This window comes from Paroedura picta, chromosome 9 (genome assembly GCF_049243985.1).
Source record: "Paroedura picta isolate Pp20150507F chromosome 9, Ppicta_v3.0, whole genome shotgun sequence".
In the NCBI taxonomy this organism is placed as follows: domain Eukaryota; kingdom Metazoa; phylum Chordata; class Lepidosauria; order Squamata; family Gekkonidae; genus Paroedura; species Paroedura picta.
In genome coordinates, this window is record NC_135377.1 from 13,360,133 (window position 1) to 13,386,017 (window position 25,885).

Consider the following 25,885-nt stretch of genomic DNA (forward strand, 5'->3'; position numbering starts at 1 on the left):
CTTTATAACACTCATATTTAGATCATAAACATGTTGACCTAAAAACAGGTGCCCACCCCCCCACCCCCCGTTCTTACTTGGTATATGCTGCTTTGCTTTCAGACAGTTCTGCAGGCCAGATTGAAGATGGCTGTGGGATGGGGGCTTTGTTAGATTTTATGTTTTAATTATTAATTGTTTTAATCCACTGTCCCAAGCCTGCTTGGGAAGAGAGCAGCATATAAGGCAATTAATTAATAAATAAGATGTTGGAAAATGGAAGTTCTTTTATGAATAAAGGTTCTTTCAAGTTACATAACTTGCAGCTACAGGGTTCCTTTCATATCACAGCCCAAACACCTATGGCCATTCTGAGAGCAAAGACTTTAACCAACACACTTAAAATGTGTTTGGTTTGATTCAGGAGACAGTACACACCTATGCATGTTTCTGGCAAATGCCCACAGCCTAGTTTGGAATACCTGTCAACTTCAGGGTTCCATATCAATATACATGTGTTTGCAGGAAAGCTCAATTAACCAACAAGTTCTTGAGCAAGATGTGTACCCACACATTATTAAACAAACCACTGGTAAATTAAAATACAGTTCAAAAGTTGAAAAGCATTTTTCCAATCAGTCTTAATTAAACCTATTAGTAGCAATGTCAAAGTTCAGTTGCTTTCCAGGAAACATGTTTCTCCAACAGTTTCACCATCTTATGGTATGTTCAGTTTTTGGAAGAATACTTAAAATGATCTCACTTTCACACACAGTAATGAAACAATTGAATTGTGCTTACTTCACAATAAACACATTTAGAATTGGGGTATTAACCCCACACAGCAACAATGGTTTCTAAGCAGACCCAGTCAGGAGAACTGTTAGGGTGGCCAGCTCCAGGTTGGGAAATACCTGGAGATTTTGGGAGGTGGAGCTTGAGGAGGGTGGGGTTTGTGGAGGAACTTCATCATCATTAGGGGACTACAATGCCAAACTTCCCAGCAGCCATTATCTACAGGTAAACTGATCACTGTCGTCTGGAGATCAGTTGTAATGGTGGGGGGATCCCTAGAGACTGACCTAGGGTTGCCACCTCCGGGCTGGGAAATCTTTGAAGACTTTGGGGGTGGAGCTGGGAGTGGGCGGGATTTGAGGTAGGGAGGGGGCCTCAATGGGCCTCCAAAGCAGCCATTCTCTCCAGGGGAGCTAATCCCCGTCGCCTGGAGACGGGCTGTAAAACCAAGGGATCCCCAGGTCCTACCGGGAGCTTGGCAACTCTAGAGCCTGTGTATGCATTCCATGGCAGCCCCAACAACCTAAGCACCATACCCGTGTCCTGCAAATAAGATTATCTTGCGTACTGCCAACGCGTTAGTTAGAACACGTCACTTTGCATTCGCAAAGCAATTTCCACGAGCAGACCTGAAAAAAATCCACCTCCTCCGCGCATGCGCCGTACTCTGACGCTGACCCCGCCCCCGTTCCTTCGCCAATAGCCCCCGAGAGCTTTCTCATTGGGCGACGTCATCCCTGCGCCTTGCGGGCCACCTGGAGAGGCCTCTAAGGGGAGGGGGGGATGCGTTCGCGCAGGCGCCGTGGGGCCTTTCTCTTCCTCCTCCTCCTCTCTCATTTTTTTTTAACGGTAAACATCCTGCTGATTTTTGAACGGTCCGTTTGGGCGGCAGGAAGGGGAGCGGCCGCCATCTTGTTTGTTTGAGTGACTCGGAGAGGGGGGCGGGGGGAGAACCAGGGCCCCCCCAGCGCCCGCCCGAGCCGACGGAGCCCCCAGCAGGCCTCGAGGTAAGGGGGCCGAGCCGGAGGAGGACGAGGAGCAGCAGGGCGGGGGCGCCGCCTCGGGGGCAGCGGGGCAGGCGGCCGGGGTAGGCCCAGGCCCCAATCCGTGGGGGAGCCGCGCGAGAACCAGCCCAGCCGCCGCTTCGTTGCAAGCGGGCGGCTTCCCTTTGGCGCCTCGGCTAGGAGAAGGGCCGTTCTCCCGCCGGCTTCGCCTCCCCCTTCCCAGGGGCCGTGGTGGGAGCATAGCCCTGGCCCCAGTGGGGGGGGGGCAATTGAGACCCCCCCCCCCGCCTTCACCCCTGCTCTTTTGGAGGGGGCTGCTTTAAACCCCCCCTTCCTTCCTCCCCCCCCGCCCCGTGCGTGGGCATTCCGGGTTCGCCCACGTGGACAGGGCGACCTTGGGGCGCCGTTCCCCCGGCTTGACCTGCCTTGGAGGTTGGGGCCGGGAGGGTCAACGGGGGTGGGTTGGGCAGAGGGGAGAGAGAGCGGCGTGCGCTCCCCTGCCTGTTCGGAAGGATGGTGTCGCGGGTCTGTGCCGCTCCTTCTGCAGGGACGCTTGCTTTCCTGTTGCTCTGTGTGTGTGTGTTGCTGGATATGTGAACAAGACTGAAGTGTGTGACTGTTGGGCACAACCTCCATTGCTGAGAAAAGATCTCTTGATTTGCAAAGTTCACCCCTGAGTTAGTAATGCAGAACTAGTAATAATAAGAACAACAGAGTTGGGGGGGGGGGGCTGGCTACTACCGGACCTGTTGGTGCTTCTGGAATCCCCATATTCTCGCCCCTTCCTATGTAAGACAAATGAGCCTGGCAGCTGCGGGTTCTGCCACTGGCCCTCTCCACTTCCTGAAATGTTTGGTTTGTGTGGAGGAGTCTGGCAGGCAGACAAAGGCCAGTGGGCTGTCGTGTGTTTTCGTATTAACAGCAATGCTGTTGAGGTGTGCCTTGTGCTGGTTTCTTCTTATGACAGTCTCCTGTCAGATTGATAATTTCTGGGAGGAAAAAGAAATAATGGCTTGGGCATTTATCGGAAAGTAAAAACTGCCCCCATCTCCAGAGAGCGATGTTGTCTGTTTTTGTCATTGTCAGTATCTAAGTTCATGTAGTTCAAACTTCCTGCAGCAACAAAATTTCTTATTTTTTGATACTTGTTCGATTGATGTTTGAGGAGGTTACTATAGGATTATAACACCCCTGATTGTTTCTCTCCCCGCTATTGGAATGCAAGATCGCACTATAGCAAGAAAATATACCATACTGGGCATTTAGGTTTATGTTAGAACTACAAGCTGCAGTGTCAGGCAGTGTCTTGTTGTTTTGTCACTGTTAAATAGCCTTAAGGATAGCAATAATATTAGTTTTATTTTTAAAGCCTGCCCTTCCCAGTTGATTAGCAGTTAGAATTGAATAGAATTCTCAGTTACAGGCATATTCTCATAAGTGGATTATCTGGCTGGAATGCCCAATAGAAATGGTGGGACTTGTCTAATGCCTTTTGACTGGCCTGGTGGAAATAGAACAGGGAAGGCATTAAGAGAAATAATGTAAAGCACAAAACATAGTACTTGGGTCTGGGAGAAATGCTCTAAATCTGGAATTATGGCCCTGGGGGCCCAGAGGAATAAAAGACTCTGTGTAGAATTAAATGTACCTGAAAGTACTGCAATGATACTAGAATCATTCCTGCGTGCTGCATATCCTTTGTCACCTTGAATTTCCCTCATTCTGTTCTCTGAAAGGATCATAGTGTCCCCTCCCCCTCAGTTAACAAGCCCTCTACTTTACCCTGGGACTATTCTTCTTTGGAGACCCCCTCTGTCCAGGGCTGCTTCCTTAGCTTCTGTATTCTTGTTACGTCACCCTCTACACATCTCTTGTGTCCTCTGGAACTAACATTCTACGTGAAAACATTGGAACAATGTCTACTTTCATATGTGAATATATATGAATTCATAGAAAGTTTTGTGGAGCAAGTCAGGCCATTGGTCCATATTGACTAATTAGTGACTGTCCAACCATCAGTGTATGGGAGTTTCTTTGCACCCCTCTCCATTCCTGTAGCCATCCCTGAATCCTGGAAGGGTGTCACAGGATCTGTGCAAAGAAACAACTGTGAGTCAGTGGTCTGTAGTGAGGAAGGATAAGGAAGAGTTGAGCTCTTCTAATTGAAGAGTGATTTTACCACCTTATTCTTTCTCACTCCAGCCCTGCTCTCCCCGCAACTCTTCTGTGACCTTGGAGATAGTCTGTCTGGGGTAGGGAGATGCTGTGGGAACAGAAAAGAATGTAGGAAGATGCCACATTCTATTCAGCATTCACAAAGTGGTAAGATCCTTAACTGCAAGAGGCTCTTCAGTATGAGGTTTAGATCAGGATTTCTCCCCCCCCCCCTTATGGTGATTTCAAGTCTTCTGCCTTCTTTTCTAATACTGACTTCCTTGATTTCCTCCTTCTGTTTTATCTGTTGTTCATATTGTTACACGTAACTGCATTGGCAAAAACACTAGCAGCACTTGGTCACTATGCCCAGAAGAGTTATGCTAGGGCATCACATTGGAAGAATGTATGGCGCTCTGTTGCAGCTGTAGGAAATTGCCATCATACAGCTTGCCTGCTGTTCTGACCGGGATGGCTTAGGCTAGCCTGACCTTAAAAGCTAAGCAGAGTTGGCCCTGGTCAATATAATTTGGATGGGCGTACCAGGGTCACCATGCAGAGGCAAGTAGTGTTAATTCCCCTCTGAATGTCTCTTGCCTTGAAAACTCAACAGGATCGCCATGAGTCAGCCAAAATAACCTGCCAACTTATTTAGTATGCAGAAACTTTGTGCATCAGAGACAAGATGGCTTGGTAAAGTTTCATTGATGAGTCCTTTCTGTAAGTTTAAAGTTTCACTCCTGGCAGTGTCTTTCCAGATCCCAAGACCATCATTCCAGTTGTACCATACTCATTCTACTTCCATGGTTCCTCATTCCACTCTAGGGACAGTAACTGTAGGACTGATCCTGCGTTGAGCAGGGGGTTGGACTAGATGGCCTGTATGGCCCCTTCCAATTCTATGATTCTATGACTAGGAGCTGCAATTCAAGCCCTGGGAATGTCATTCTGCTCATTGCCTCTTAATTTATAGAATGAAATCTACAGTACCCATTCTAATGTCAGGCAATCATTATTTTCTCAGAATTATCATTCTGTTCCCAGGAATATTGTTTCAGAAGATCTAGAACACCCATTCCATTCCCTAGTCCATCATTCTACTCTGGGCTGTAAACTCCAGTTTCTGTGACTGGTTCTAATCCTGCAAATTGTTGAACTTTTTCATTAGGTGTCTTCATCAGTTCTTGTTTTTCCCCCAACTTTGCAGTACTTCGGTGTTTTTCAATAGGTCAAGTCAGTTAGCATTCCTGGTTCCTGTTTTATTAAGTGGGTCTTCAGAGAGCACCCAGTGTTTCCAGTGGTCATTCTTGTAATTTATTTTAATATATTCCTTTTTGTTTCTGGCATATTGTCATGTATTTTATATTGTATGGAGCAGCCAAAATGTGATATGCTGACTGAGCAGTTCTACCTGAAGACTAAGAGGAGATAAAACTTAATGTATTTTGCTAGGTTTAAATGTGATGCCAGGAAGGCAGAACCTTAATCATGAGGCTTTAGTTTAGGGAAGAACTTTGGGAGAACCCTGGAGTTATGCAAGAGCTCCCCAGAGGTTATACAAATGGCCACAGACATCACTGGAGTCCACTTCCCTGTTCCTGTATAGGCCTAGTCTCTTTCTTCACAGTGGAAAAACAGCTGGGTGTAGTGGTTAGGAGCGCGGACCTCTAATCTGGCAAGGCGGGTTTGGTTTCCCACTCCCCTACATGCAGCCAGCTGGGTGACCTTGGGCTCACCACAGCACTATTCTGATCAAGCAGTAATTTCAGGGCTCTCTCAGCCTCACCTCCCTCAGAGGTTGTCTGTTGTAGGGAAATAAAAGGGAAGGTAAGCCGCTTTGAGACTCCTATGGGTAGAGAAAAGCAGCATATGAGAAGCAACTCTTCTTCAGTAATATCAGGGCTCTCTCAGACACTCCCTCACAGGGTGTCTGTTGTGGGGAGAGGAAAAGGAAGGCAATTTTAAGCTGCTTTGAGACTCCTGGTAGAAAAAAGCAGTATATAAGAACCAACTCTTGTTCTTCTAAATTAATTAATTATTAATTGATTGGTTGATTTCTGCATCTTACTTCCACACCCACTCCTCTTCCAGGGTTCCTTGAAATCTGAAAAAAAATATTTCAAGAGTTCCTTCATGGTCAAAGGGTTGAAAAAAGCTGGTCTAGGATGTTGCTTAACCTACGATACTATGAATCTAGTTAACATGCCAGAATAGTATCCAGTTTTGTGCTAACAATCCCATTTATAAGAGACGCAGCATCAGTGTGAAGTTGCGTTAGTGGATTCTTTTGTTGTGTTACAATTACATTAGGCCTATGACGCTTCTTTAAAATTAGAAAGAGGAGTACCAGTTCATAGAGCAGCACAAAATTCTGGAGCGTGCTTTTTCTATGCAAGGGAAAGAATACATGTTTCATCGTTGAGGATACAAAGCAACTGACACAGTTTTCCCCTTCCATTTGTTTTTATCCCCACAACAACCCTATGAAGTAGGCTAGACTGAGACAAGTAATAGTGACTAGCCCAAAGTAAATCAATGAGCTTCCATGGCAAAATGGGGATTTGAACCCAGGTCTCCTAGATCAGTGGTCCCCAACCTTTTTATCACCGGGGACCACTCAACGCCTTTTACCGAGGCCCGGTGGGGGGGTAGTTTACTCCTCTACTCTCAACCACTGACCTAACGCTCTCTGATCGCTATGGTAATGTTTAAACATCCATTCAAAATAAGATACAGACACGCCACAACAATGAAGTGTGTTGTAAAGGGCTGGGGGGGATGAAGTAAAGGACCAGGGGGGGGGAGAAGGTGTCCTTCGGGGCCCACCTCCGATTAGTCGAAGGACCACATGTGGTCCGCAGCCCACAGGTTGGGGATCGCTATCCTAGATCATAGTTCAGCATCCTAGCCCTTATACAATGCTAGCTCTTGCCAGGAATGTGCAACTCTCCAATAAGAATAGTTGCTTCATTCAGTCTGCTGTCCGCCATTCCTGTTTATATCAGTCTGCACCGCTTATTAGCAGACGGAATTAAAAAAAAATCTTACTGTATGTGAATTGGTTCTTGCCTTAAATAAAATAAATATATCTTTATTTTTCTAGCCCACCCTTCAAATACAGCTCAAGGCGGGTAAACAGATTATCTGTACTCAGAAAATAATTTGCTAAAATCACTACTTCAGTCTTCTTGTTATTCAGCATACAATTTAATTGTGTTTTTTACAGGTTTTCCTATAGACAGTTGGCAAAATGTTCTACGCTCACTTTGTCCTGAGCAAGCGAGGGCCGCTAGCCAAAATCTGGCTGGCGGCCCATTGGGATAAGAAGCTGACCAAAGCCCATGTGTTTGAGTGCAATCTGGAAAGCAGTGTGGAGAGCATCATCTCACCTAAGGTACTGTATTTGTAACCGCTTTTGTGTTTAAAGATTATATGCTTCTTTTTGTGAAAATCAAAAAACCCAGAAGCTTGCAGGTGATGCATAATTGTGCACCGTCTAAGAATTGCTTTGCCAGATGAGGCAAAGGTCCATCTAACTGAGTGTTGTTTCCAGCCTTGGTCAACCAAGGTGGTTTTGGGATTTCCCTAGTGGGGAATTGAGCTGGTTGACCCCTGTACTTGTATTCAGAAGGAAGCAGCACATAGACTTTGTGTTTGTCTTGCGCAGCTGGTAGCTTTTTTAGACTTCTCATGTGCTGAAGTGAGCAACTGAATCCAATCTGTTTACATGTGCCTTTTGACTCTGTTCTTGCATTGGTTAGTGTTCATCCTGATGGCAGTATTGCCCAGCTTTACATTTGTAGCCTTGCCTATTAAAATATTGCCTTTTACAAAATGTTTTAATGCTTTAATAGCCGCTGAGGTTGTCTTTCACTTGATGAAATGTGTCCCTAGAAGCAAGCATTCTTACCTGAATAACTTCCATTATCCTGTTCTGAATAGAGTAGTGAGTCTCATGTGGAAAGCTCTTCAAAAGTGCTTTGGTTGGCCTTACCTTCAAACAATGATAAAAGTCCTACCGGTTCTTGGGGAAAAAAGTCAAAAGGTTGCCCCTCTTCCCTTGCCCACTTGTATAAACAGAAGTGATTTCCCCGGCATTGCCCAAGTGGTGTTGAGAATACATTCTCATCAATTACAGACCAAGTTTCTAACCTGTTTTCCTAGAAATAATATTTATTTGCTACAGGCAAATTGATGTTTACATGTTTGTAGTAAACATTAATTTATTTGTTATATTTATATACCTCCCTCCCTGGAGGCTCAAGGCAGTTGGGGGAAAAAAACCCAAGTTGACTATATTACAAACCAGCAATATGGAACAATTTTTTAAAAATATAACATGTTGCTGTTTGGTACTGAATAGAATGGGGGTGACTATATAGAATGATTTGTGTCATTGAGTTACATTCCATCCAGAGATGTTGTTTCTAAGTGTGACATGTTTGATAGGAAGTATATATATTAATTATAAATACATTTTCAGGTGAAGATGGCTCTTCGAACTTCAGGACACCTTTTGCTGGGCGTTGTTAGAATCTACCACAGGAAAGCCAAATACCTCCTTGCAGATTGTAATGAGGCATTCATTAAGATCAAGATGGCTTTCCGTCCAGGTAATTTGCACAATTAATGCTATTGCTTTGGCATACGTCACAATTCATTTAAATAGTCAAGAAATGTATGTGCTTCTTCTCTAGCGACCTGCTTGAGACAGCTCACAAATAATAACAAAATTTAGTTGTGAGAGAGTGCAGCTAACCAATTCAACTGCAAACTGCTTTCCTGTGAAATATTATAATACTGCTTTGTGTTGTTGTTGGTAGTGGCCTTGACTTATATGGCCCAGACTAGCCCAGTCTCCTCAGTTCTTGGAAGCTAACCAGGGTCAGCCCAGGTCTACATATGGATGGGAGACCACCAAGAAACTCCGGGTTTGCTATGCAGAGGCAGGCAATGGCAAACCACCTCTGGATGTCTCTTGCTTTGAAAACCTTATCGGTCACCATAAGTCAGCTGTGAATTGACAGCAAAGAAAGGGGGGTTCTGAGGGGCAGAGGTTACAGAAATTACTCAGAGGCAGCATTGAGTTTTGCCCTTTTCAATGTTTCAACATAATATGAGGTTCATGTACCCAATAAAAGATCTGCATTTAATGTGGCATCATAATTTAAACCAGGTACCAACATGACTATTCTCTTGGATCTTAAATTATGGGGAGCCCTGTGTTAGACTATATTGTAAATATAATGCTAGGAAAAATAGATTCAGGCATCTGATGAATTAATCTCGTGAATATAAATACTGATGGCACGATTGTTGGTGTTTACAGGACTATGAGTAGGTTTGCCATTTGTTCCTTCAAAGCTGTTCTCTTGTGACCATTTCACCCTTCTCTCCAGGTGTGGTTGATCTACCTGAGGAAAACAGGGAAGCTGCCTACAATGCTATCACTTTACCTGAAGAGTTTCATGATTTTGACCAGCCTTTACCAGACTTAGAGTAAGCTGCTTTGTCTTTTAATCACTTACTAAAAACATTATTTTGTTACCTACTTGCTGTTACCCATCAATTTCTACGTAGTGAGGAATCCCAGCAAAATAACAGTCTCTGCATTGGGTAGAAAGTTAAGTTTTTCTCTTTCTGCCCTTGAAGCCCATAAATTGCAAGGCCTGTTGTTTTGAAGATTATCACATTCTTAATATTGGGTTAGATCCATCAGGTCTGTTCTGCTAGCAGAGTTCCTTTTCCTCTGGAAGGCTATCTGTACCTCAGGAAGGTGTGACCACTAGTAGAATGGATCTGTGATGAACTCAGTGTGAACTGTATTTCAAGTGCTTACTTTGAACTTGTGTTTTTTAGTTAAATAGCTACCTCTTTGCTAAACCTCTGGCACTGTGAGTTATGCAATGCATAAAACTCAATGCAGAAAATCAGTATTCTAAATGCAGATGATTTCAAAAATAAAACTTAATGTTCTGTTTAATCTTACTTTTGAGGATCCCATGTATATTTGAACATAAACACTTCAGCATAGTAAGGCAGATACATCTGCAAAAGAATAGCTGTATCTGGAGGTAACTGGACACACAGTCGTCTGTTAGATTATAACCAAGTGCAAGTAATATTTGGAACACTTTTAAATTGCATACATTAAAGGTCTGTCTTAAACTGTGCTTGTGGTTTTTCAAAGCGATATTGATGTGGCGCAGCAATTCAGTTTGAACCAAAGCAGAGTGGAAGAAATTACCATGCGCGAAGAAGTGGGCAACATCAGTATCCTTCAGGAAAATGACTTTGGTAAAATACAATTACTAATTTGTTTGCTAATGTATCTATAGCAGCTGCCATGTACTAGCATTACATTCGTAGTATGACTATCTTGCAACAATGTTTAGCTTGTGAACTAGAAAGCTGTAGTGTAAAGGTTTATGAATGGGGCCTGTATACAAATACTCTGAATATAAATAATTTGTGCATATATGTGATACATCACAACATGCAGACAAAATATTTTCATTTCTGTACAATCATTTGAAATTGTGAAATGGAATAGCTGAAGTAGACAATTACCAAGTGGTTTTGTGGTGTTTGGTGGGATAAAATGTCATTAACTTGGATCTCAGAGAAGAGAAGCTTTGGACAGAAATGGCATAGAAGACAATGTGTAGCTCTGTAGTGGGAAGGAAGAATAAGCAGGCCAAGAGCTGGAATAAGAAATCGTGTTTGTGGGAGGGGGTTTCTGCTGATTTCCTCCTTCCTGCAACATCTTCCAGTGCCTCAGTTTTGGAAATTCCTCAATCTTCAGAAGGGGCTTTGGGGTGGATTACCAAAGATCAGTTCCCTGAATTCAGGACTAGATTGGATCCAAGCCAATACTATGTGTAAAAGTGTATTTGTGAAATTCAGTAACAGTAGGACTAATTCACACTGTGTGATTTATAACTATTGTGGCACGGGATTATTTCATTTAAACGTTAATCTTTGATTCTGATCTTCTGAAAGGTGACTTTGGGATGGATGATCGTGAAATGATGAGAGAAGACAGTGCATTTCCTGATGACATGCTGGATAGCACCAGTGCTTCCAACCTTCTCCTGGAGCCTGAACAGAGCACCAGTCATCTTAATGAGAAATCTAATCACTTGGAGTACGAAGACCAGTACAAGGATGACAACTTTGGAGATGGAAATGACGGTGGAATCCTGGGTATGTGGGCAACTCATATTTTGTTCCATGCAAATTCTGGCGTGCAACTTTACACGGATGAGCCCTTGAAAGGGATATGGGTTCTTGATCTTGGTATTACTTATTTGCCTAGTTCTGGGAATAGGAACTGCCTTGAAACATTAATCTGGTGGTTGCCATTGTTTCTTATTTACTGTTCTGAATAAAGCAGCATAGAATAGAATGGAAAGTTGAATTCTTTAGAGAGCAGACTATTGATGGCAGTTCTATTTGACTTGGACTCCATGGATGATTTCCACAGGGGAGGGGTGTGTGTGAGGTTTATACCAATTCATACTGACCTTTTAGAGACTCCAGCCATCCCCTCTCCCGTTCCTCAAGGTAATCAGGAGCAGCTTTTCAAGGGGCATTTTGATCTGAAGTGGGGAGACAGGGAATTTGTTCTCTATTAACAGAAATCCTCTGCAAGATCCAGCTCTTTGAAATTGTGTGCTGATATGCAGGTGCCAGTAATTGAATTACTAGATGAAAAGAAAGTTAATTAAAAAAAAACCAAGCTGCAACCTGTGCTTCAAAAACTTTTTTATCGCCATTGCAGCAGATATTTAATTAGGTCTCCCTCTTGTCCAATAATATTTTATCATTTGCCTTCAACTGGTGGTTGCCATTGCCCATGAATTTTGTCCTAAATTTTCATGGGTTAAAGTTTCCAGCCGTATTTCATATAGGGTCTGTACACTTGTAACTCTTGTAATTTTGAAAGGCTGCATCATTCTCCGAAGACATGAGAAATTCTTTTATCAAATGTTTCCTGTCAAGAAAATGGTAGCATGCTTATTTATCATTGGGTTAGAAAACATTGGTTGGAATTTTCAGTATCTAGCTGTTGACACATGTGTGTGTTCTAATGCCTTGGAGCTTTTAGTCTTTACAAACAGTTGCATAGCTGAATGACTGGTGGTAGATACCTTGGAGTCCATGAGTTCCTTAGCCTTGGTGAACCCTAGCTTGATGTTCGCTTACAAAAAAGAAGTGCTGTGTTCTTTTAGTACTGCATCAGTTATGGTATTACACGTTGTGACAGAGCATATGTACCTCCATCCCTAATATATTGAGTGGGTATTTCAGATGACAAACTTCTCAGCAACAACGAAGGAGGTATATTTGATGACCCACCTGCCCTCTCGGAAGGAGGGGTAATGATGCCTGAGCAGCCCCACCAAGATGATTTGGATGATGATGACAATGTCTCAAGTGAGTGGACTTTAAATCTTAAAGTCAGAGATGTTGTGGGAGAAGGGCTTAACTATTCTATTAAAGATGTCGTAACAGCGCCTATTTTTATTAGTAGCACTTGCAGATAAGTACTTTCTCTCAGTAAACGATATGATACTAAACATCTGAAGATTCAAATGCTAAATGGAGAACTCCCTCTCCTCTCCCCCTGCCTTACCCCCTGAAAGGAACTTGCCAGCTGTGTGGCATCGCCCCCAGCTAGCACTTCAAAACTCCTGAGCAAGTCCTGTTTCCTGTTGGCAAAATATTGGAGAAAGAGCCCAATTTGAAATGCAGGGCAGCTGAAATTCTTCATTATTACTTTGGTTCAGCAGCCTTCTCCTTGGTCCCCTAGTCCCCTTCATCTCTCTACCCACCCCACCCCCAGCTTGAAATGTCTGTCACATACCTGAGTTACTTTGGTTGGAGCTATTGATCCATCTGAAGTAAGAATTGGTGCATTCAGAACTTATCCACCTTCCATTATTCCATTACATTTCCAGATTCTTTCAGGCCGCAGAAAGTTGGTTCCTGGGCTTAGAAGGGACTAGTGAAGGGAAGGGGATAAAATGCAGCAAGGATCTGTGTTCCTTGTGCCAGTGAGTCCCTAGGTCCTCATGGTAGTTTAAGGGCATTTTGTCTGTGGGCAAAAGAAAATGAGTACAGATAAGCCCGTTGGAGGGAAGCTGTGTGCAGGTTTCCATGCAGCATGCTTGTAATGCTCTGTATTTTGACTCATAATTTGAAATGAAAGCGGTGTTTTAATTTTAACGTTTTGATTTGCAGTGGGTGGACCAGACAGCCCAGACTCAGTAGATCCTGTTGAGCCGCTGCCAACAATGACTGATCAGACCACTCTGGTTCCAAATGAGGAGGAAGCTTTTGCTTTGGAGCCTATTGATATCACAGGTAAGCAGTATAACTGTGGTACTTGAGGCCTTGACTTTGCCAAGAGCGAAGAGGCACAAAATCTATTGGTCGTGCAGATCGGGAACATAATTTGGATTCTAGAGTTTATATCAGGGGTTAGTCAAACTGCGGCCCTCCAGATGTCCATGGACTACAATTCCCATGTGCCCCTGCCAGCAAACGCTGGCAGGGGCTCATGGGAATTGTAGTCCATGGACATCTGGAGGGCCGCAGTTTGACTACCCCTGGTTTATATGGACAGCTGCACCAGCATCATGTCATTCTGCTGTGGATTTGCAGGCCGGCAATGAAACTGAACCATTGAAAGTTGTGTCTTTCCCTTCCCTACCTCTGGTTCAGATTCTTGCTAAGCACAGTCATCTTCCAATATAACATAACATGAAATGATTTATTTGCAGTGAGTAATAGCTACATAATTGAGCTTTGGAGAAGATTTTTCTCACGCTCTCTCCATTGGAAGACAACCCTTCTTTCCTGCAGGACCTACCATAACACCATCTATTGCCTTCTGCATCACAGAGCTCTGAATGACTTTTAACCTTCCCACTTTGCACCTGTATCAGTTGCATTTTTTGACTCGGCATCATGCATCTCTTCTAACTGCTCCCCCTTTCTCTTCTTTCATATCTTCTCTCAGTCAATTTCCCTTTTACTTACAGTTTCCCTTCAGTGTTTCCTTTTTGCTTTGTTTGCTTTGGCTTGGTGACTTTTGGTAGAACAGCAGCTTTTATACTGAGAACTTCTGCTGCAGTTGGATTATGCAGCAGAGCTAGAGACACTAGAAACACCAGCATCATCCACTATCCAGGGCAAAAGTGCAGCAGCTCTGTCCACTCAGGTGTATGCAAGAACATTCTCTTGTCCTCACCACTGTTTTGATAAGCTCAGGTTAGCCTTAGCTGCTTTCCACAAAGAACTGGGTAATCCACAATGGGTATTAGCCTTTTCCCGGGATTCATGATTCGTCAGCAGGAGGACTACTTGTATCTCTTGTGCCTTGTGTTCTTCAGGTCTGCACTAGATTATTAATGTGTGGGAACCTGGGAATAGTCACACTTTTTAATGCTTAGAACTGGTATAGGAACTGGACACTGACCATGCGACTCACCCTGTAAGTCACCTCTTACAAGTATTACACGCTAGGTTTTTTTTTTAAGGCTATCTATATTTCGTTGGTATGTTTCAATTCTGCTTATGAAGAAGAAGAAGAGTTGGTTCTTATATGCCACTTTTCCCTACCCGAAGGAGGCTCAAAGCGGCTTACAGTCGCCTTCCCATTCCTCCCCCCACAACAGACACCCTGTGGGGTGGGTGAGGCTGAGAGAGCCCTGATATCACTGCCCGGTCAGAACAGTTTTATCAGTGCTGTGGCGAGCCCAAGGTCACCCAGCTGGCTGCATGTGGGGGAGTGCAGAATCGAACCTGGCTTGCCAGATTAGAAGTCTGTACTCCTAACCACTACACCAAACTGGCTCTCACTTATCACTTGTTCCTTAGGGAATATGGTATCATTTTTGAGTAATAGTGTTATAGTTTGCATGTTTATGCCACTTAGAATATTTTAATGCTGTTAAGTCAGTGTCTCAAAACCCAAAGTGTGTTTTTCTTGAGCAGATGAATATGCATCTAATAAATGCTAAAATTGATGCTGTTGCAGTCCTGGTTAGAATAAGATTGCCTTCTCCAGTTCCTTTGTTAAGCAGCCATTTTTTCCTAAACAGTTAAAGAAACCAAGGCGAAGAGGAAGAGGAAGCTGATTGTAGACAGCGTGAAAGAACTGGACAGCAAGACTATAAGAGCCCAGCTGAGTGACTACTCTGATATAGTTACTACACTGGACTTGGCACCTCCCACTAAGAAGCTAATGATGTGGAAAGAGACTGGAGGAGTCGAAAAACTTTTCTCTCTTCCTGCTCAACCCCTGTGGAATAACCGATTGTTGAAGGTGAGTTGTGCTTTGAGAGATTTTTCTTTTAAACATAAATAGCTTATCAGACAGCAGATACTTTTACCTGAAAGCTGTATCCTCAATGAACCATCCCATTGCATGTCATTTTGGAGAGCTTCTGGTGGCTTAACCCAGTTTGCTTTGCCTTGTAGCTCTTCACTCGTTGTCTTACACCTCTTGTACCAGAAGACCTTAGAAAGAGGAGGAAAGGCGGAGAGGCTGATAACTTGGATGAGTTCCTTAAAGACTTTGAGAACCCTGAAGTGCCCCGTGAGGAGCTGCCTCAGCGGAACGTGATTGGTTTGTATAGTTTTTATTGCCGTCTTTTCCCCCTTGCTGAGTTTTAAGAGTTAGGCACCTTGGTGCTGGAAACAGTGCAGCTTCTTCATTTATAATGCTGTCTCTTGTGTGCGTAAAACAAAGTTCAGCTAGCAAAAAAGGCGTATATCGCAAATGGAGTAGAAGGAAGCTGTGTGCCTGTTGAGTTTCCCTGTAGAAATGTAGAGAGGGTTGCGGAATCTTACGACTGGATACGGTGGATGGTCATTAATACTTCTGTGAAACAGACGAGCCCATCTTGGAAGAGCCAAGTCGCCTCCAGGAATCCATGATGGAAGGGAGCCGGACCAACCTGGATGAATCAGTCATGCCACCACCTCCACCTCAGACAGGTGTAAAGCGAAAGGCTGCGCAAGTGGAACCGGAGCCCGTCTTACCTGTGAGTGTGACTGTACCTCTTCATGTGTTTATGGCAGTAAGTCTTGTACAAATGATGGGAGCAATTTAGAATCTGCAGAGGGGTTCGGTTCTGTCCCTCTTCCTGCTGTGCAACTTACTGATTGCCCTCCCCCTCCTTGAAGCCCAGGGGCACTTAGGATAGGATAGGAGACTGTGTTGTGGTTGGAGGTGGTATTAGGGCAATGAGAATCGACTGCTTCTCTTGTTAAAATGGGCAGTCTGATTCAAGGAAGTGTCCATTATCAAACTGAGGACTGCTTCTTGTGAAACAAGAAGTTCCAGATGTGTAGGATTTTTAGGTGCCAACTATAGCCCAACAAACTTCCCCAACAGACACATACCTAAGCTTAACCCTAACCTAAGAATTTATGCTAATATAAATCCTTATAAATTTAGATGTGCCATAATGTCAAAAATACGTATACATCCCCCATGACCTTTCCAACCGTATAAGAAATTCTTCCCCACGCTCCCACCAGAAATACAAACTCCCCAACCGGACTAATGCCCAAGTTAACCCTAACCTGAGAATTTACACTAATATAAATCCCTATATATCCAGTAATGTCAAAAAATACTTATACATCTCATAGCCTTTCCTAACAATGTCACAAAGATTTCCCTGTGTTTAATGCTCCGACAACACTTACTGACTTCCCAACCAGACCCATGCCTAAGGTAACCCTAATCTGAGAATTTATAGTAATATGAAGCCCTATATTTTTACACGTACAATAATGTCACAAAACATTTCTACATCCCTGAGCCTTTCCTAACCATGTCAGAAATTCTTCTCCACCCCTTACGCTCCAGTTAAACCTACAAACTCCACAAGCAGACCCATGCCTATAATAACCCTAACCTTAATCTGAGAATTTATGCTAATATAAATCCCTATATTTTTACCTGTACAACAATGAAAAAAAAATTATATATCCCATGGAGCTTCCTGAGCATGTCACAAATATTTGCCAACCTTAAGGCTCCAATTAATCCTAGACACTCCCCAACTGGACCCATGCCTAAGGTAACCTTAACCCTAATCTAAGAATGCATGCTAATATAAATCCCTTTATTTTTACACATGCAATAATATCACAAAATACTTATACATCCCCTGGAGTTTCCTAAGCATGTCACAAAGTCATCCCTACCTCTAATGCTCCCACAAAACCAACGAACACCCCAACTTGACCAATGTCTAAGCTAACCCTAACCTATGAATTTATGCTAATATAAATTCCTATATTTTTAGATGTACGATAATATCAAAAAGAGAGAGCCTCTTGTGGTGCAGGGTGGTAATGCAGCTGTGCTGTCTGAAGCTCTGACCATGAGGCTAAGAGTTCGATCCCAGCAGCCGGCTTAAGTTTGACTTAGCTTTCCATCTTTCCGAGGTCGGTAAAATGAGTACCCAGCTTGCTGGGGGGTAAAACGGCAATGACTGGGGAAGGGAATGGCAAACCACCCCGTATTGAGTCTTCCAAGAAAACGCTAGAGGACGTCACCCCAAGGGTCAGATATGACTCGGTGCTTGCACAGGGGATAACTTTACCTTTACCTTTAATGTAAAAAAATACTTATACATCCCATAGCCTTTCCGAACCATTACATAAACACTTCCCTGCCCCTTATGCTCCCATTAAACCTACAAACTCCCCAACCAGACCCATGCCTAAACTAACCCTAACCCTCATCTGAAAGTTTATGCTAATATAAATCCCTATATTTGTACATGTACAGTAATGAAGAGAAATACTTATACATTGTATGGCTTTTCCGAAGCATGTCACAAATATTTCCCCGCTGTTAAGTACCTGCGGGTATCAGCTTAGTTCTCACGGTTAGAACTTGCATGTCTCCTCTGCCTTCAGGCTCAACCAATGCAGCAGATCGAAATGCCTCCAGTGGAACTGCCTCCAGAAGAACCTCCGAGCCTTTGCCAGCTAATTCCAGAGTTAGAGCTCTTGCCTGAAAAAGAGAAGGAAAAAGAAAAGGAAAAGGAGGAAGAGGAGGAGGAAGAGGTAGGTACTGAGGTTGTTCCTGTGATGCAGCATGTGGAGGATCTTGTGAGAACTGTTGAATGTAGAGCAGAATATGAAGGGTGTCCTGTAGGGGGTGTTGAAGCAGATGTCTATTGAGCATAGATGGGATAGGAACTTCCTGATAATGTTCAGATTATCTCCTTCTGATAGGTTCAACAAGAGACTTCCTGATTTTGACCACGCTTCCTCCCTTGCCTCTTGAACAAGAATTTATTTTATTTTATTTATTTATTTAGATTTATATACCGCCCTCCCCGAAGGGTCAGAATGGCTGCAGTTAAACTGTAGGCCTCTTATTACTATAAGGAAGTAGACAATGATAAAGCGCTTCAAAATACCTCGTACCTTGAAAACCATAAATCAATTGTGACTTGAACGCAAAAATTAAATCATAGAATCATAGAGTTGGAAGGTGCCATACAGGCCATCTAGTCCAACCCCCTGCTCAACACAGGATCAGCCCTAAGCATTCTAAAGCATCCAAGAAAAGTGTGTTTCCAACCTTTGCTTGAAGACTGCCAGTGATTATTAATAAAGTGATTATTAAATTGACAACAATAAAATTACTGTTCCATCAATTCTGAATTATAGATCTGCACTGGAAAAAAATGGGTTTGTTTCTTGTCTGGGTGGATCTGAACCCAAAACGATTTGGGAAACCCTAATCGCTCAAATCCCAGTATCAGCATAGGGGCTTGGGTTCGGTTGCCTGGATTTCCCAAATCATTTTGGCTCCAAGGCATTTAAATGGACCTAGGTGTTTATTGGGCTGTGTGTATGTGGGGGGGAGGGGGTCAACCTAGCTCTTCACTCCCCCCCCCTCCCCATTTGAGTCCTGTGGCATCTTTAAGATCAAAAAAGTTCAATTCTGGGCACAAGCTTTCATGTGCATGCACATCAGATGTCAGTCTGGCCTTCACGGGGTTTGTGTTATTAGCAATGGACAGTCCTTCAGCAGGTTTTATATGAGACTTCTCTGAAATGGTTACAGGAGGAAGATGGCACAGGAGGTGATCAGGATCAGGAAGAAAGACGGTGGAATAAGAGAACCCAACAGATGCTTCATGGTCTTCAGGTATGAAATTATTTTTTCCTGAAATAGAGTGTGAGACTTAAAATCTAGTAGATATGCTTAACATAGAATTATGCAGTTGGGAGGGATCTCCAGGATCACCTAGTCCAAACTCACAACTTACCTGCCTACCTACAGTGGCCCCAGCTCCATGGCCAGATTCTTCTCCCCCCCTGAGAGAGAGAGAGTCCCTTGCCAGTCTGACCTGGAGGAAATTTGCTTCCCTACCCCAAATGTGAATCAGTGTTTCCCTGGACATGCAAGAAAGGGCCACAAGAGTCAAGCACTGACACAACCATCCTGCCCACTCACTCACAATCTCCCTAAACCCTAAAACTCATTCTGTAGAGAAACAGGGGATCCACTGCACACCAACTTCATATCAGGAAGTCTAATTTTTCAAAGCTTTTAGTTTCTTGTTTTGTTTCTTGTACCTTGCCTCTGCCTTGACGTTCAAGATGCCAATTTCCTGATCTAAAACTGAAAAATCCCCTTGTAATGAGCTTTGCTGTTCCGTTTCACATACACAATTGCTTATCTTCAGGGACAGATCAGAGCTACTGGCTTGATGATCATATTTTGTTTGAATGCATGTGTACTCTTTATAAAGTTGTAGACATTTGCTTTGCCACCTCTCCTCTTGCTCTGGAAGCTTGAGTTCTTGGCCGTGTTCTGGTGTCCATTCATTTCTACTAGCCTTAGTGACGAGTTCAGATTTGTTCTGGCATCAACACAGCATTTCCCCAAGAAGAAAAATGTGGGGGCTTGACTGTGTTCCATAACACTCTGCTTTGCAGGGCACCCCAGGCAACTTCAGGTCCCTCTCCTTCGGCTTGTCCTCAATAATCTGAGCATCAGAAAACAGGAAGACTGACTCTTCCTTGAAATCTTTGGGGAATAATTAGGGAAGGGGGCATTCTCCAGAATAATCCTCAAGTACTTGCAAGGTGCTGAGCTGGCAGGCTGATTTGTAGAGCCCCCGTGTGCTAGTAAACGTTCAGAGCCAGCTCAAGAGCGATGACAACTGACCCCCCTTCTCTTGTGCTTTCCAGAGAGCCCTTGCCAAAACCGGCGCGGAATCCATCAGTCTGCTGGAGCTGTGCAGGAACACGAACCGCAAACAAGCGGCAGCAAAGTTCTACAGTTTCTTGGTACTAAAAAAGCAGCAAGCGATCGAACTGACACAGGAGGAACCGTACAGCGACATCATTGCAACTCCTGGTCCCAGATTCCATATTATTTGAATGCTTGTCTTACTGTGTATAGTTAGCTTCATTAGTGCTTACACATCGTCCCATGTGTAGGGCCCGCAAAAGGAAAAATATCTAGATCTCATTGTCTGTACAAAATCGTTGGCTTTTGTGTTTTGGGGTTTTCTATTAAATTTTACCACTCCCCCCCCTCCACACACACACACTCACTTCTAGTTAACTCTGACTACTTGAGTTCCGGTTGCGATTAAGTGACTCGAGGGGCTTATAAAGTTTTTTTTTTAAAGAAAACCATTCAAAACAGATGTGTGCAATATTGGTTCATGTAATTATGACTAATAAATGGTTTTTACAGTTATCTGGTTAGTAATATAGAGATCTATTTGAATCAATTGCAGGAGACAGAAATGGCCAACCAGTTATCTCATTAAAATCTTTGCCAAATGTGTCTAAAATGCGTTCTCTCCTCTAAGACAGGAGGGCATCTTGGCGGGTGTTTCCCATTGCCAGGTGAGGGACACAGGACAAAACTTGACTTTCTGTCTCCTGTGGTGGGAGGCCCCCATCTCCAGTCTTCTTCCTGCCTCAAGAGCAGCTAGGTTATGCTACCTACCCTATCTTCTGCTATTAAAGCCCTTTCCTAGTTTCTCAGCTTCCATTTTGCTCCTCTTCACTATAGTGATCATGGAAGTTGGAGGCAGTTTAATGAGGAATAGACTCTTGCTGTTGGAGCCCTATAATGGCTGCTCAAGATCTTTCTAGGGTTGTCTCCTCTGATGAGAAGCTCCGTACTTTGCTGCTACCAGGAGGGCTAAGAGCCTGAGGACAAAGCAGGCATGGCTGATAGCATTCCTAAACAGGCAGTTCCAAATACAGCAAGAAAGGAGCGCAGTGACAGCATAATGCCTGCCAAAAGGCCTCAACAGACACCCTCCTCAGCGGCAGCCATATGGGTGACATAAGTTACTACAGCTGATTCCAGAAAATGACCATTGATTCAAAGAGGCGATGAAGTGCCTATTAAAGGCTTCATCTTACACAGCTGATGTTACCCCAGACACCATAATTCCTTTGGCCAGAGCTATGACTTCCACTGCAGTCACTAGGCACTTATTATAGTTAAGGGCTTGGCAGCACCACTACCATTCTAAAGCCATCGTTATGGCCTATCCCTTACAGGATGATAAGCTTTTTGGAGGCCATCTGGAAAAAGTATTAATAGAAATCAGGAAAAAAAGAAAGCCCTACTAAGCTATATTAGGACAAAATCCTTTCATTCCCAACGCCCCCAAAGTTCAGATCAGATGCCAGAAGGGGAACATGGAACCAACTGAAATCTGGCTTCAGAAGAGGAGATTTTGTCTCAAGATTCCAGAGATCCACATGTACAGATAGAGCAGACAGGGACAGCAAGGTTCCCAAGACAACTCTGGTAACAGTCTTGTGGGGGCAGCTAACCTTCAAGGTGGTATGGTGCATTCCTTAGAAATCTGGATTCAGGAAGTCTCTCAGGGATACAAACGGAAGTTTCAAAGCCTGCCACCAGATCATTTTTACCTTCAGCACCAAAAAACCTGAGAAACACCAAAGGACTTTACAGGCCATAGGACATATGCTGAGCATTCAGGCCATTGAAACAGTCCAAAAGGTCTAACAGGGTCACAGTATCTACCCCATCTTTTTTTTTTTTTTACCATGTCCCAGTGAAATGGAGACTGGAAGGCTAAGCTGGGATATGCCGTTGTTTATTGAGACTGAGATCAATTGCAGAAGCCTTACTCCCAGGGGAGCTTCTAACTTCCCCTGGATCTTACAAAGGCCTATTTACAAATCCTGTCTTTCCCACACACAGGAGGTTTTGTGTGGAGGATCTTCACTTTCGGTTCATGGCGTTAACATTCGGACTCTTGACTGCTCTGAAGGTCTTCATGAAGATCCTAGTGAGGCAAGAGGGGATTCACGTCCACCCGTGTCGACAACCTGCTGATTTATGCACGCTTGTTCCAGCTAGCCATGATCCACACTGAAGTAACCATCAATTGCAGAGGTGCTGGTTCAAAGACAACATAGAAAAGAATCACCTAAAACCATCTCAACACACAGAACATCTGTGGGTGATCCTGGACAAACATCTTCAGTTGTTTTTGCCAGCAAAGAAGCTGACGCAAACCCAAACGGATGGTCTCAGTGCTCACAAAGTGTCGATCCACATCCCTCTTGCAGCTGTCCAGCCTCATACTGGTGTCCAACTCAGAAGCAGTTCAGTGTGTTCACTTTTGTGCACAAGAGCTACAACAGCTTCTCGGAAAGTATCAAATAAGAATAGCCAAGAAATCAAAATCAAACATTCTTGTCAAGGTTCCCTTACAGGTGAAACAACCTGCAGGAGTAAATGAAGTCATCCAGCCTGTTGAAAGGGAAGCTATTCTTCATCCAGACAGAATATGAGATTTTCACTGATTCCAGCCTCCAGGGCTGGTGAGTGAATCAGGGACAATTCCCTTGTGCAAGGCAGGTGGTCTATGTTGAAGAGCCTTCTTCCAATATATTTGCTAGAACTCGGGGCCATTCACCTAGCTCATCTGCATTTCAAGGACCTGAACAGAGATTCACATGTTCTCATAAGAATGGACAATGCAGCAGCCAAGGCTACCTCAACCATCAGGGTGGTTCCAGATTCATGAACCTTCACAGAGAAACCATGAAAATTCTTGGCAAGAACAACACTTACTGTCCATCAGGGCCGAACATGGCAGGTATGTGTTGAACACCCAGGCTGACTGGCTAAGCAGGCACGTTTATCTTAGGAGAGTAGTCCCTGAAGAAGGAAGTTTTCAGCCTCATCACGTTAAAATTTAGAGTGCCAGTCCTGGACATCCTTGGCAACAATCTCAATCAACATGTGCCGACTTCTGTGTACATTTTTGCTGTCCTCAGGCATTGATGATAGATGCACTGACAGCAGACTGGCCCCCCAATCTCCTATGTGGTGATGACTGCCAGCCCTGAACATTTGGAGACTGCTTTTGTAAGTCCCACCAAGATGTCCTCCCATCTTAGAGAGAGAATGGCTGTTGGTTGCTCACCAAGGAGGTTTCTCCTCTGAGATCAGGAGGACATCTTGTCCCTCCCGTTGCATCACCAGTGTCCAACTCATTCTTGCTTACACAGGTGGTTTATGTCTGGTGGGTTACTGTATTTCAACAACAGATCAGAACTGAGGTTCGTATGATTTTTGGGACTTGGTAGTCTGTTATTCTATTGTTTAAAGACTGAATTGAGCATATCTTCTACATTAGGAGTTATTCTGTATATTTCTATTCCTTGTTTCTGATTTTCCCAGTTAAATGTTACACTTGAACACTTTTTTCTGGGTTATTAAGTTTTCTCAGTACCTAGTAGCACATCGCTCTTGGTGTTCCAAGACTTGGAGATGGGTGCCTCCTACTACAGGAGTCAGGAGGTGAAATTTTGTTGATTCCCTCACCATGTGGTGGGAAATATCCACCAAGATGTCCTCCTGATCTGAGAGGAGAAGGACCCCTCACAGGTAAGGCCAGTGGTTGTTTCCTTCCTTGCAGTAGTGATTTTTTTCTCTCCCTTTCCTAAATGCCACTAAGCAGTTATCATGGTTTCTGAGGGCACTCTTGGAGCTGCTGTTATGAATGTTAGTGCCTGGCAGGAGTCCTCACTGTGCCATGCTGTCTCTGAAACAGAGTTCAAGCAAGTATAAATGGCTGGGGGGGGGGGGGGAGGAGTCTCATGTATTAAAACAAATACGGATCCTCTCCAAGCATGAAACCTTTCACAGATTGAATATTACATTCCTTATGGTGGTCCATTTTTGATATGACTAGTAAGGATATGATAGTTAAGCAGCCAATAAGCTAACCCTTTTCTATAGAATCTAGTGTTCTTGAGCATTCTTTTTAAAATTGGAGCTTTGTAGAAATTCTGTACTTCAAGATGGCAAACAGTTTGGTCCAGGTAAGCTAGGTAAGATATTGGGATTCCAGGCAAGTTTTTAAGAAAGTTATGCAAGACATCACCGGCTCTGAGAGGACAGCAAGTTACAGGTGTATTTTAGAGAAAGTAAATTTTTATCAGATATATGTGTTACGTATTAATGACTCCCCATGGACTTGATGGCTTTTGTAACTATATTTTCCAATAATGCACACTCCTGGAGCCTGTTGCAGATCACATCCATTTTGGATTTATTTTATGAAAAATAATGGCTTTACTGTTAGGATTGGGTTGGTGGAAATCATGTTAATATATTGATTATAAATGTCAGCTTTTTAAAGGGCAAATTATTCGGATGATAAAGGTTCTGGTTTTAAATGTTGGAACTTTTGTGAAATGATTCTCTTTTCCGGGACTGAAGTTTCCGTATATCCCCCCCCGAGTGTAAAATTATGTGAATGTTTTAAAATTTGCAACGTTTTAATAATCCTTGAGAAAATTAATTGTATAAAATAGTTACTGCAGCTTTATTTTTGACATGATGATGTGCCTGTACAACCATGATTTCCCTCCTTTTTGTACAAAGAGACATTGTAGATAACTTGAATGTTTAATTATAGAGAAAGTCATTAGTTTCTTGTTAAAGTTTGTTTAGTCTGGTTTTGTTGCCTTTCAAGGTTAATATTCTTGAAAATAGTTGCTGTTATGTATAACTTTTCTAATAAAAGTTGTGTTACAAGCTGTTATCGCGACTTTATGTGTATTTATGCAGCTTAATTGTGAGACATAAGAAGCACTTAATTACTTAATGGAGCAAAATAATTTAAATGAAGGAACATGAGCGTGGGACAGATTGCATTCCAGCTTGAGGGAACAAGATTTCTCTTAATTTTAGGTGGAAGGTGCATATGGTTCCACTACTTAATTGTTACAGCAGTAGTTCCATGTTGTTCTCAAGGGGTCTGCTTGACCTGTTGTAGCTTTTCAGGGGACAGTAGCAGGAACAGAAGACACATTGTTAATTAGTTTTGTTGGACCAAATTATAAACCACACACATGACGCGCCCTTATACTAGATAACAGCTTTGGTCTATCAGTCACTATTGTCTACCCAGTTTGGCAACAGCTCTCCAGTGTCTCAGGCAGAGGTCTTTATCACCTGCTACCAGTTCCTTTTTAACCTGGAGATGTTGGTGACTGAGCTTGGGCCTTACTGCATACAAAGCAAATGTTCTAGCACTGAGCCACAGCTCCTCCCCATGAAAAGCCGTGGTAAGCAGAAAGCAGGTAGTGAAACGGCTGGAAGGCATTTAAATCCCTGCGCTCTGCTCCTTTCAAAGGGCCACTTAAATCAAACAGTTGATGGGGTGGAGCTCCTCTGTTCTTGAAAATTCGTGGAAGTTCATGGCAGTTCTTCAGTTCCTGAACATTTCTCCAGGAACTGGCCAGAATATGTGACGAACCTCAAGTGGGGAATAGCAACAAGCACAATGAAGATGGTGTGGTGGGTAGCTGATTGGAAACCAGCAAAAGGAAATATGCTATGAAGTCTGTTCCCGCTCTCATTCTCTCCTGGGTTTAAA

General features: G+C 43.4%; 1 protein-coding gene across 1 annotated transcript; it reads left to right on the plus strand.

Annotated features, from left to right (window-relative positions):
• The first annotated feature begins 1,591 nt into the window (after positions 1–1,591).
• Positions 1,592–25,048, plus strand: RAD21 (RAD21 cohesin complex component). The gene is made up of 14 exons (XM_077351619.1): positions 1,592–1,781; positions 7,159–7,326; positions 8,416–8,545; positions 9,332–9,431; positions 10,123–10,229; positions 10,935–11,138; positions 12,246–12,371; positions 13,179–13,301; positions 15,044–15,267; positions 15,423–15,570; positions 15,837–15,988; positions 17,883–18,032; positions 19,045–19,128; positions 20,178–25,048. Exons 2-14 carry the CDS (start codon positions 7,183–7,185, stop codon positions 20,367–20,369), a joined length of 1,884 nt encoding a protein of 627 aa, XP_077207734.1. The 5' UTR covers positions 1,592–1,781; positions 7,159–7,182; the 3' UTR covers positions 20,370–25,048.
• The last annotated feature ends 837 nt before the right edge of the window (positions 25,049–25,885 follow it).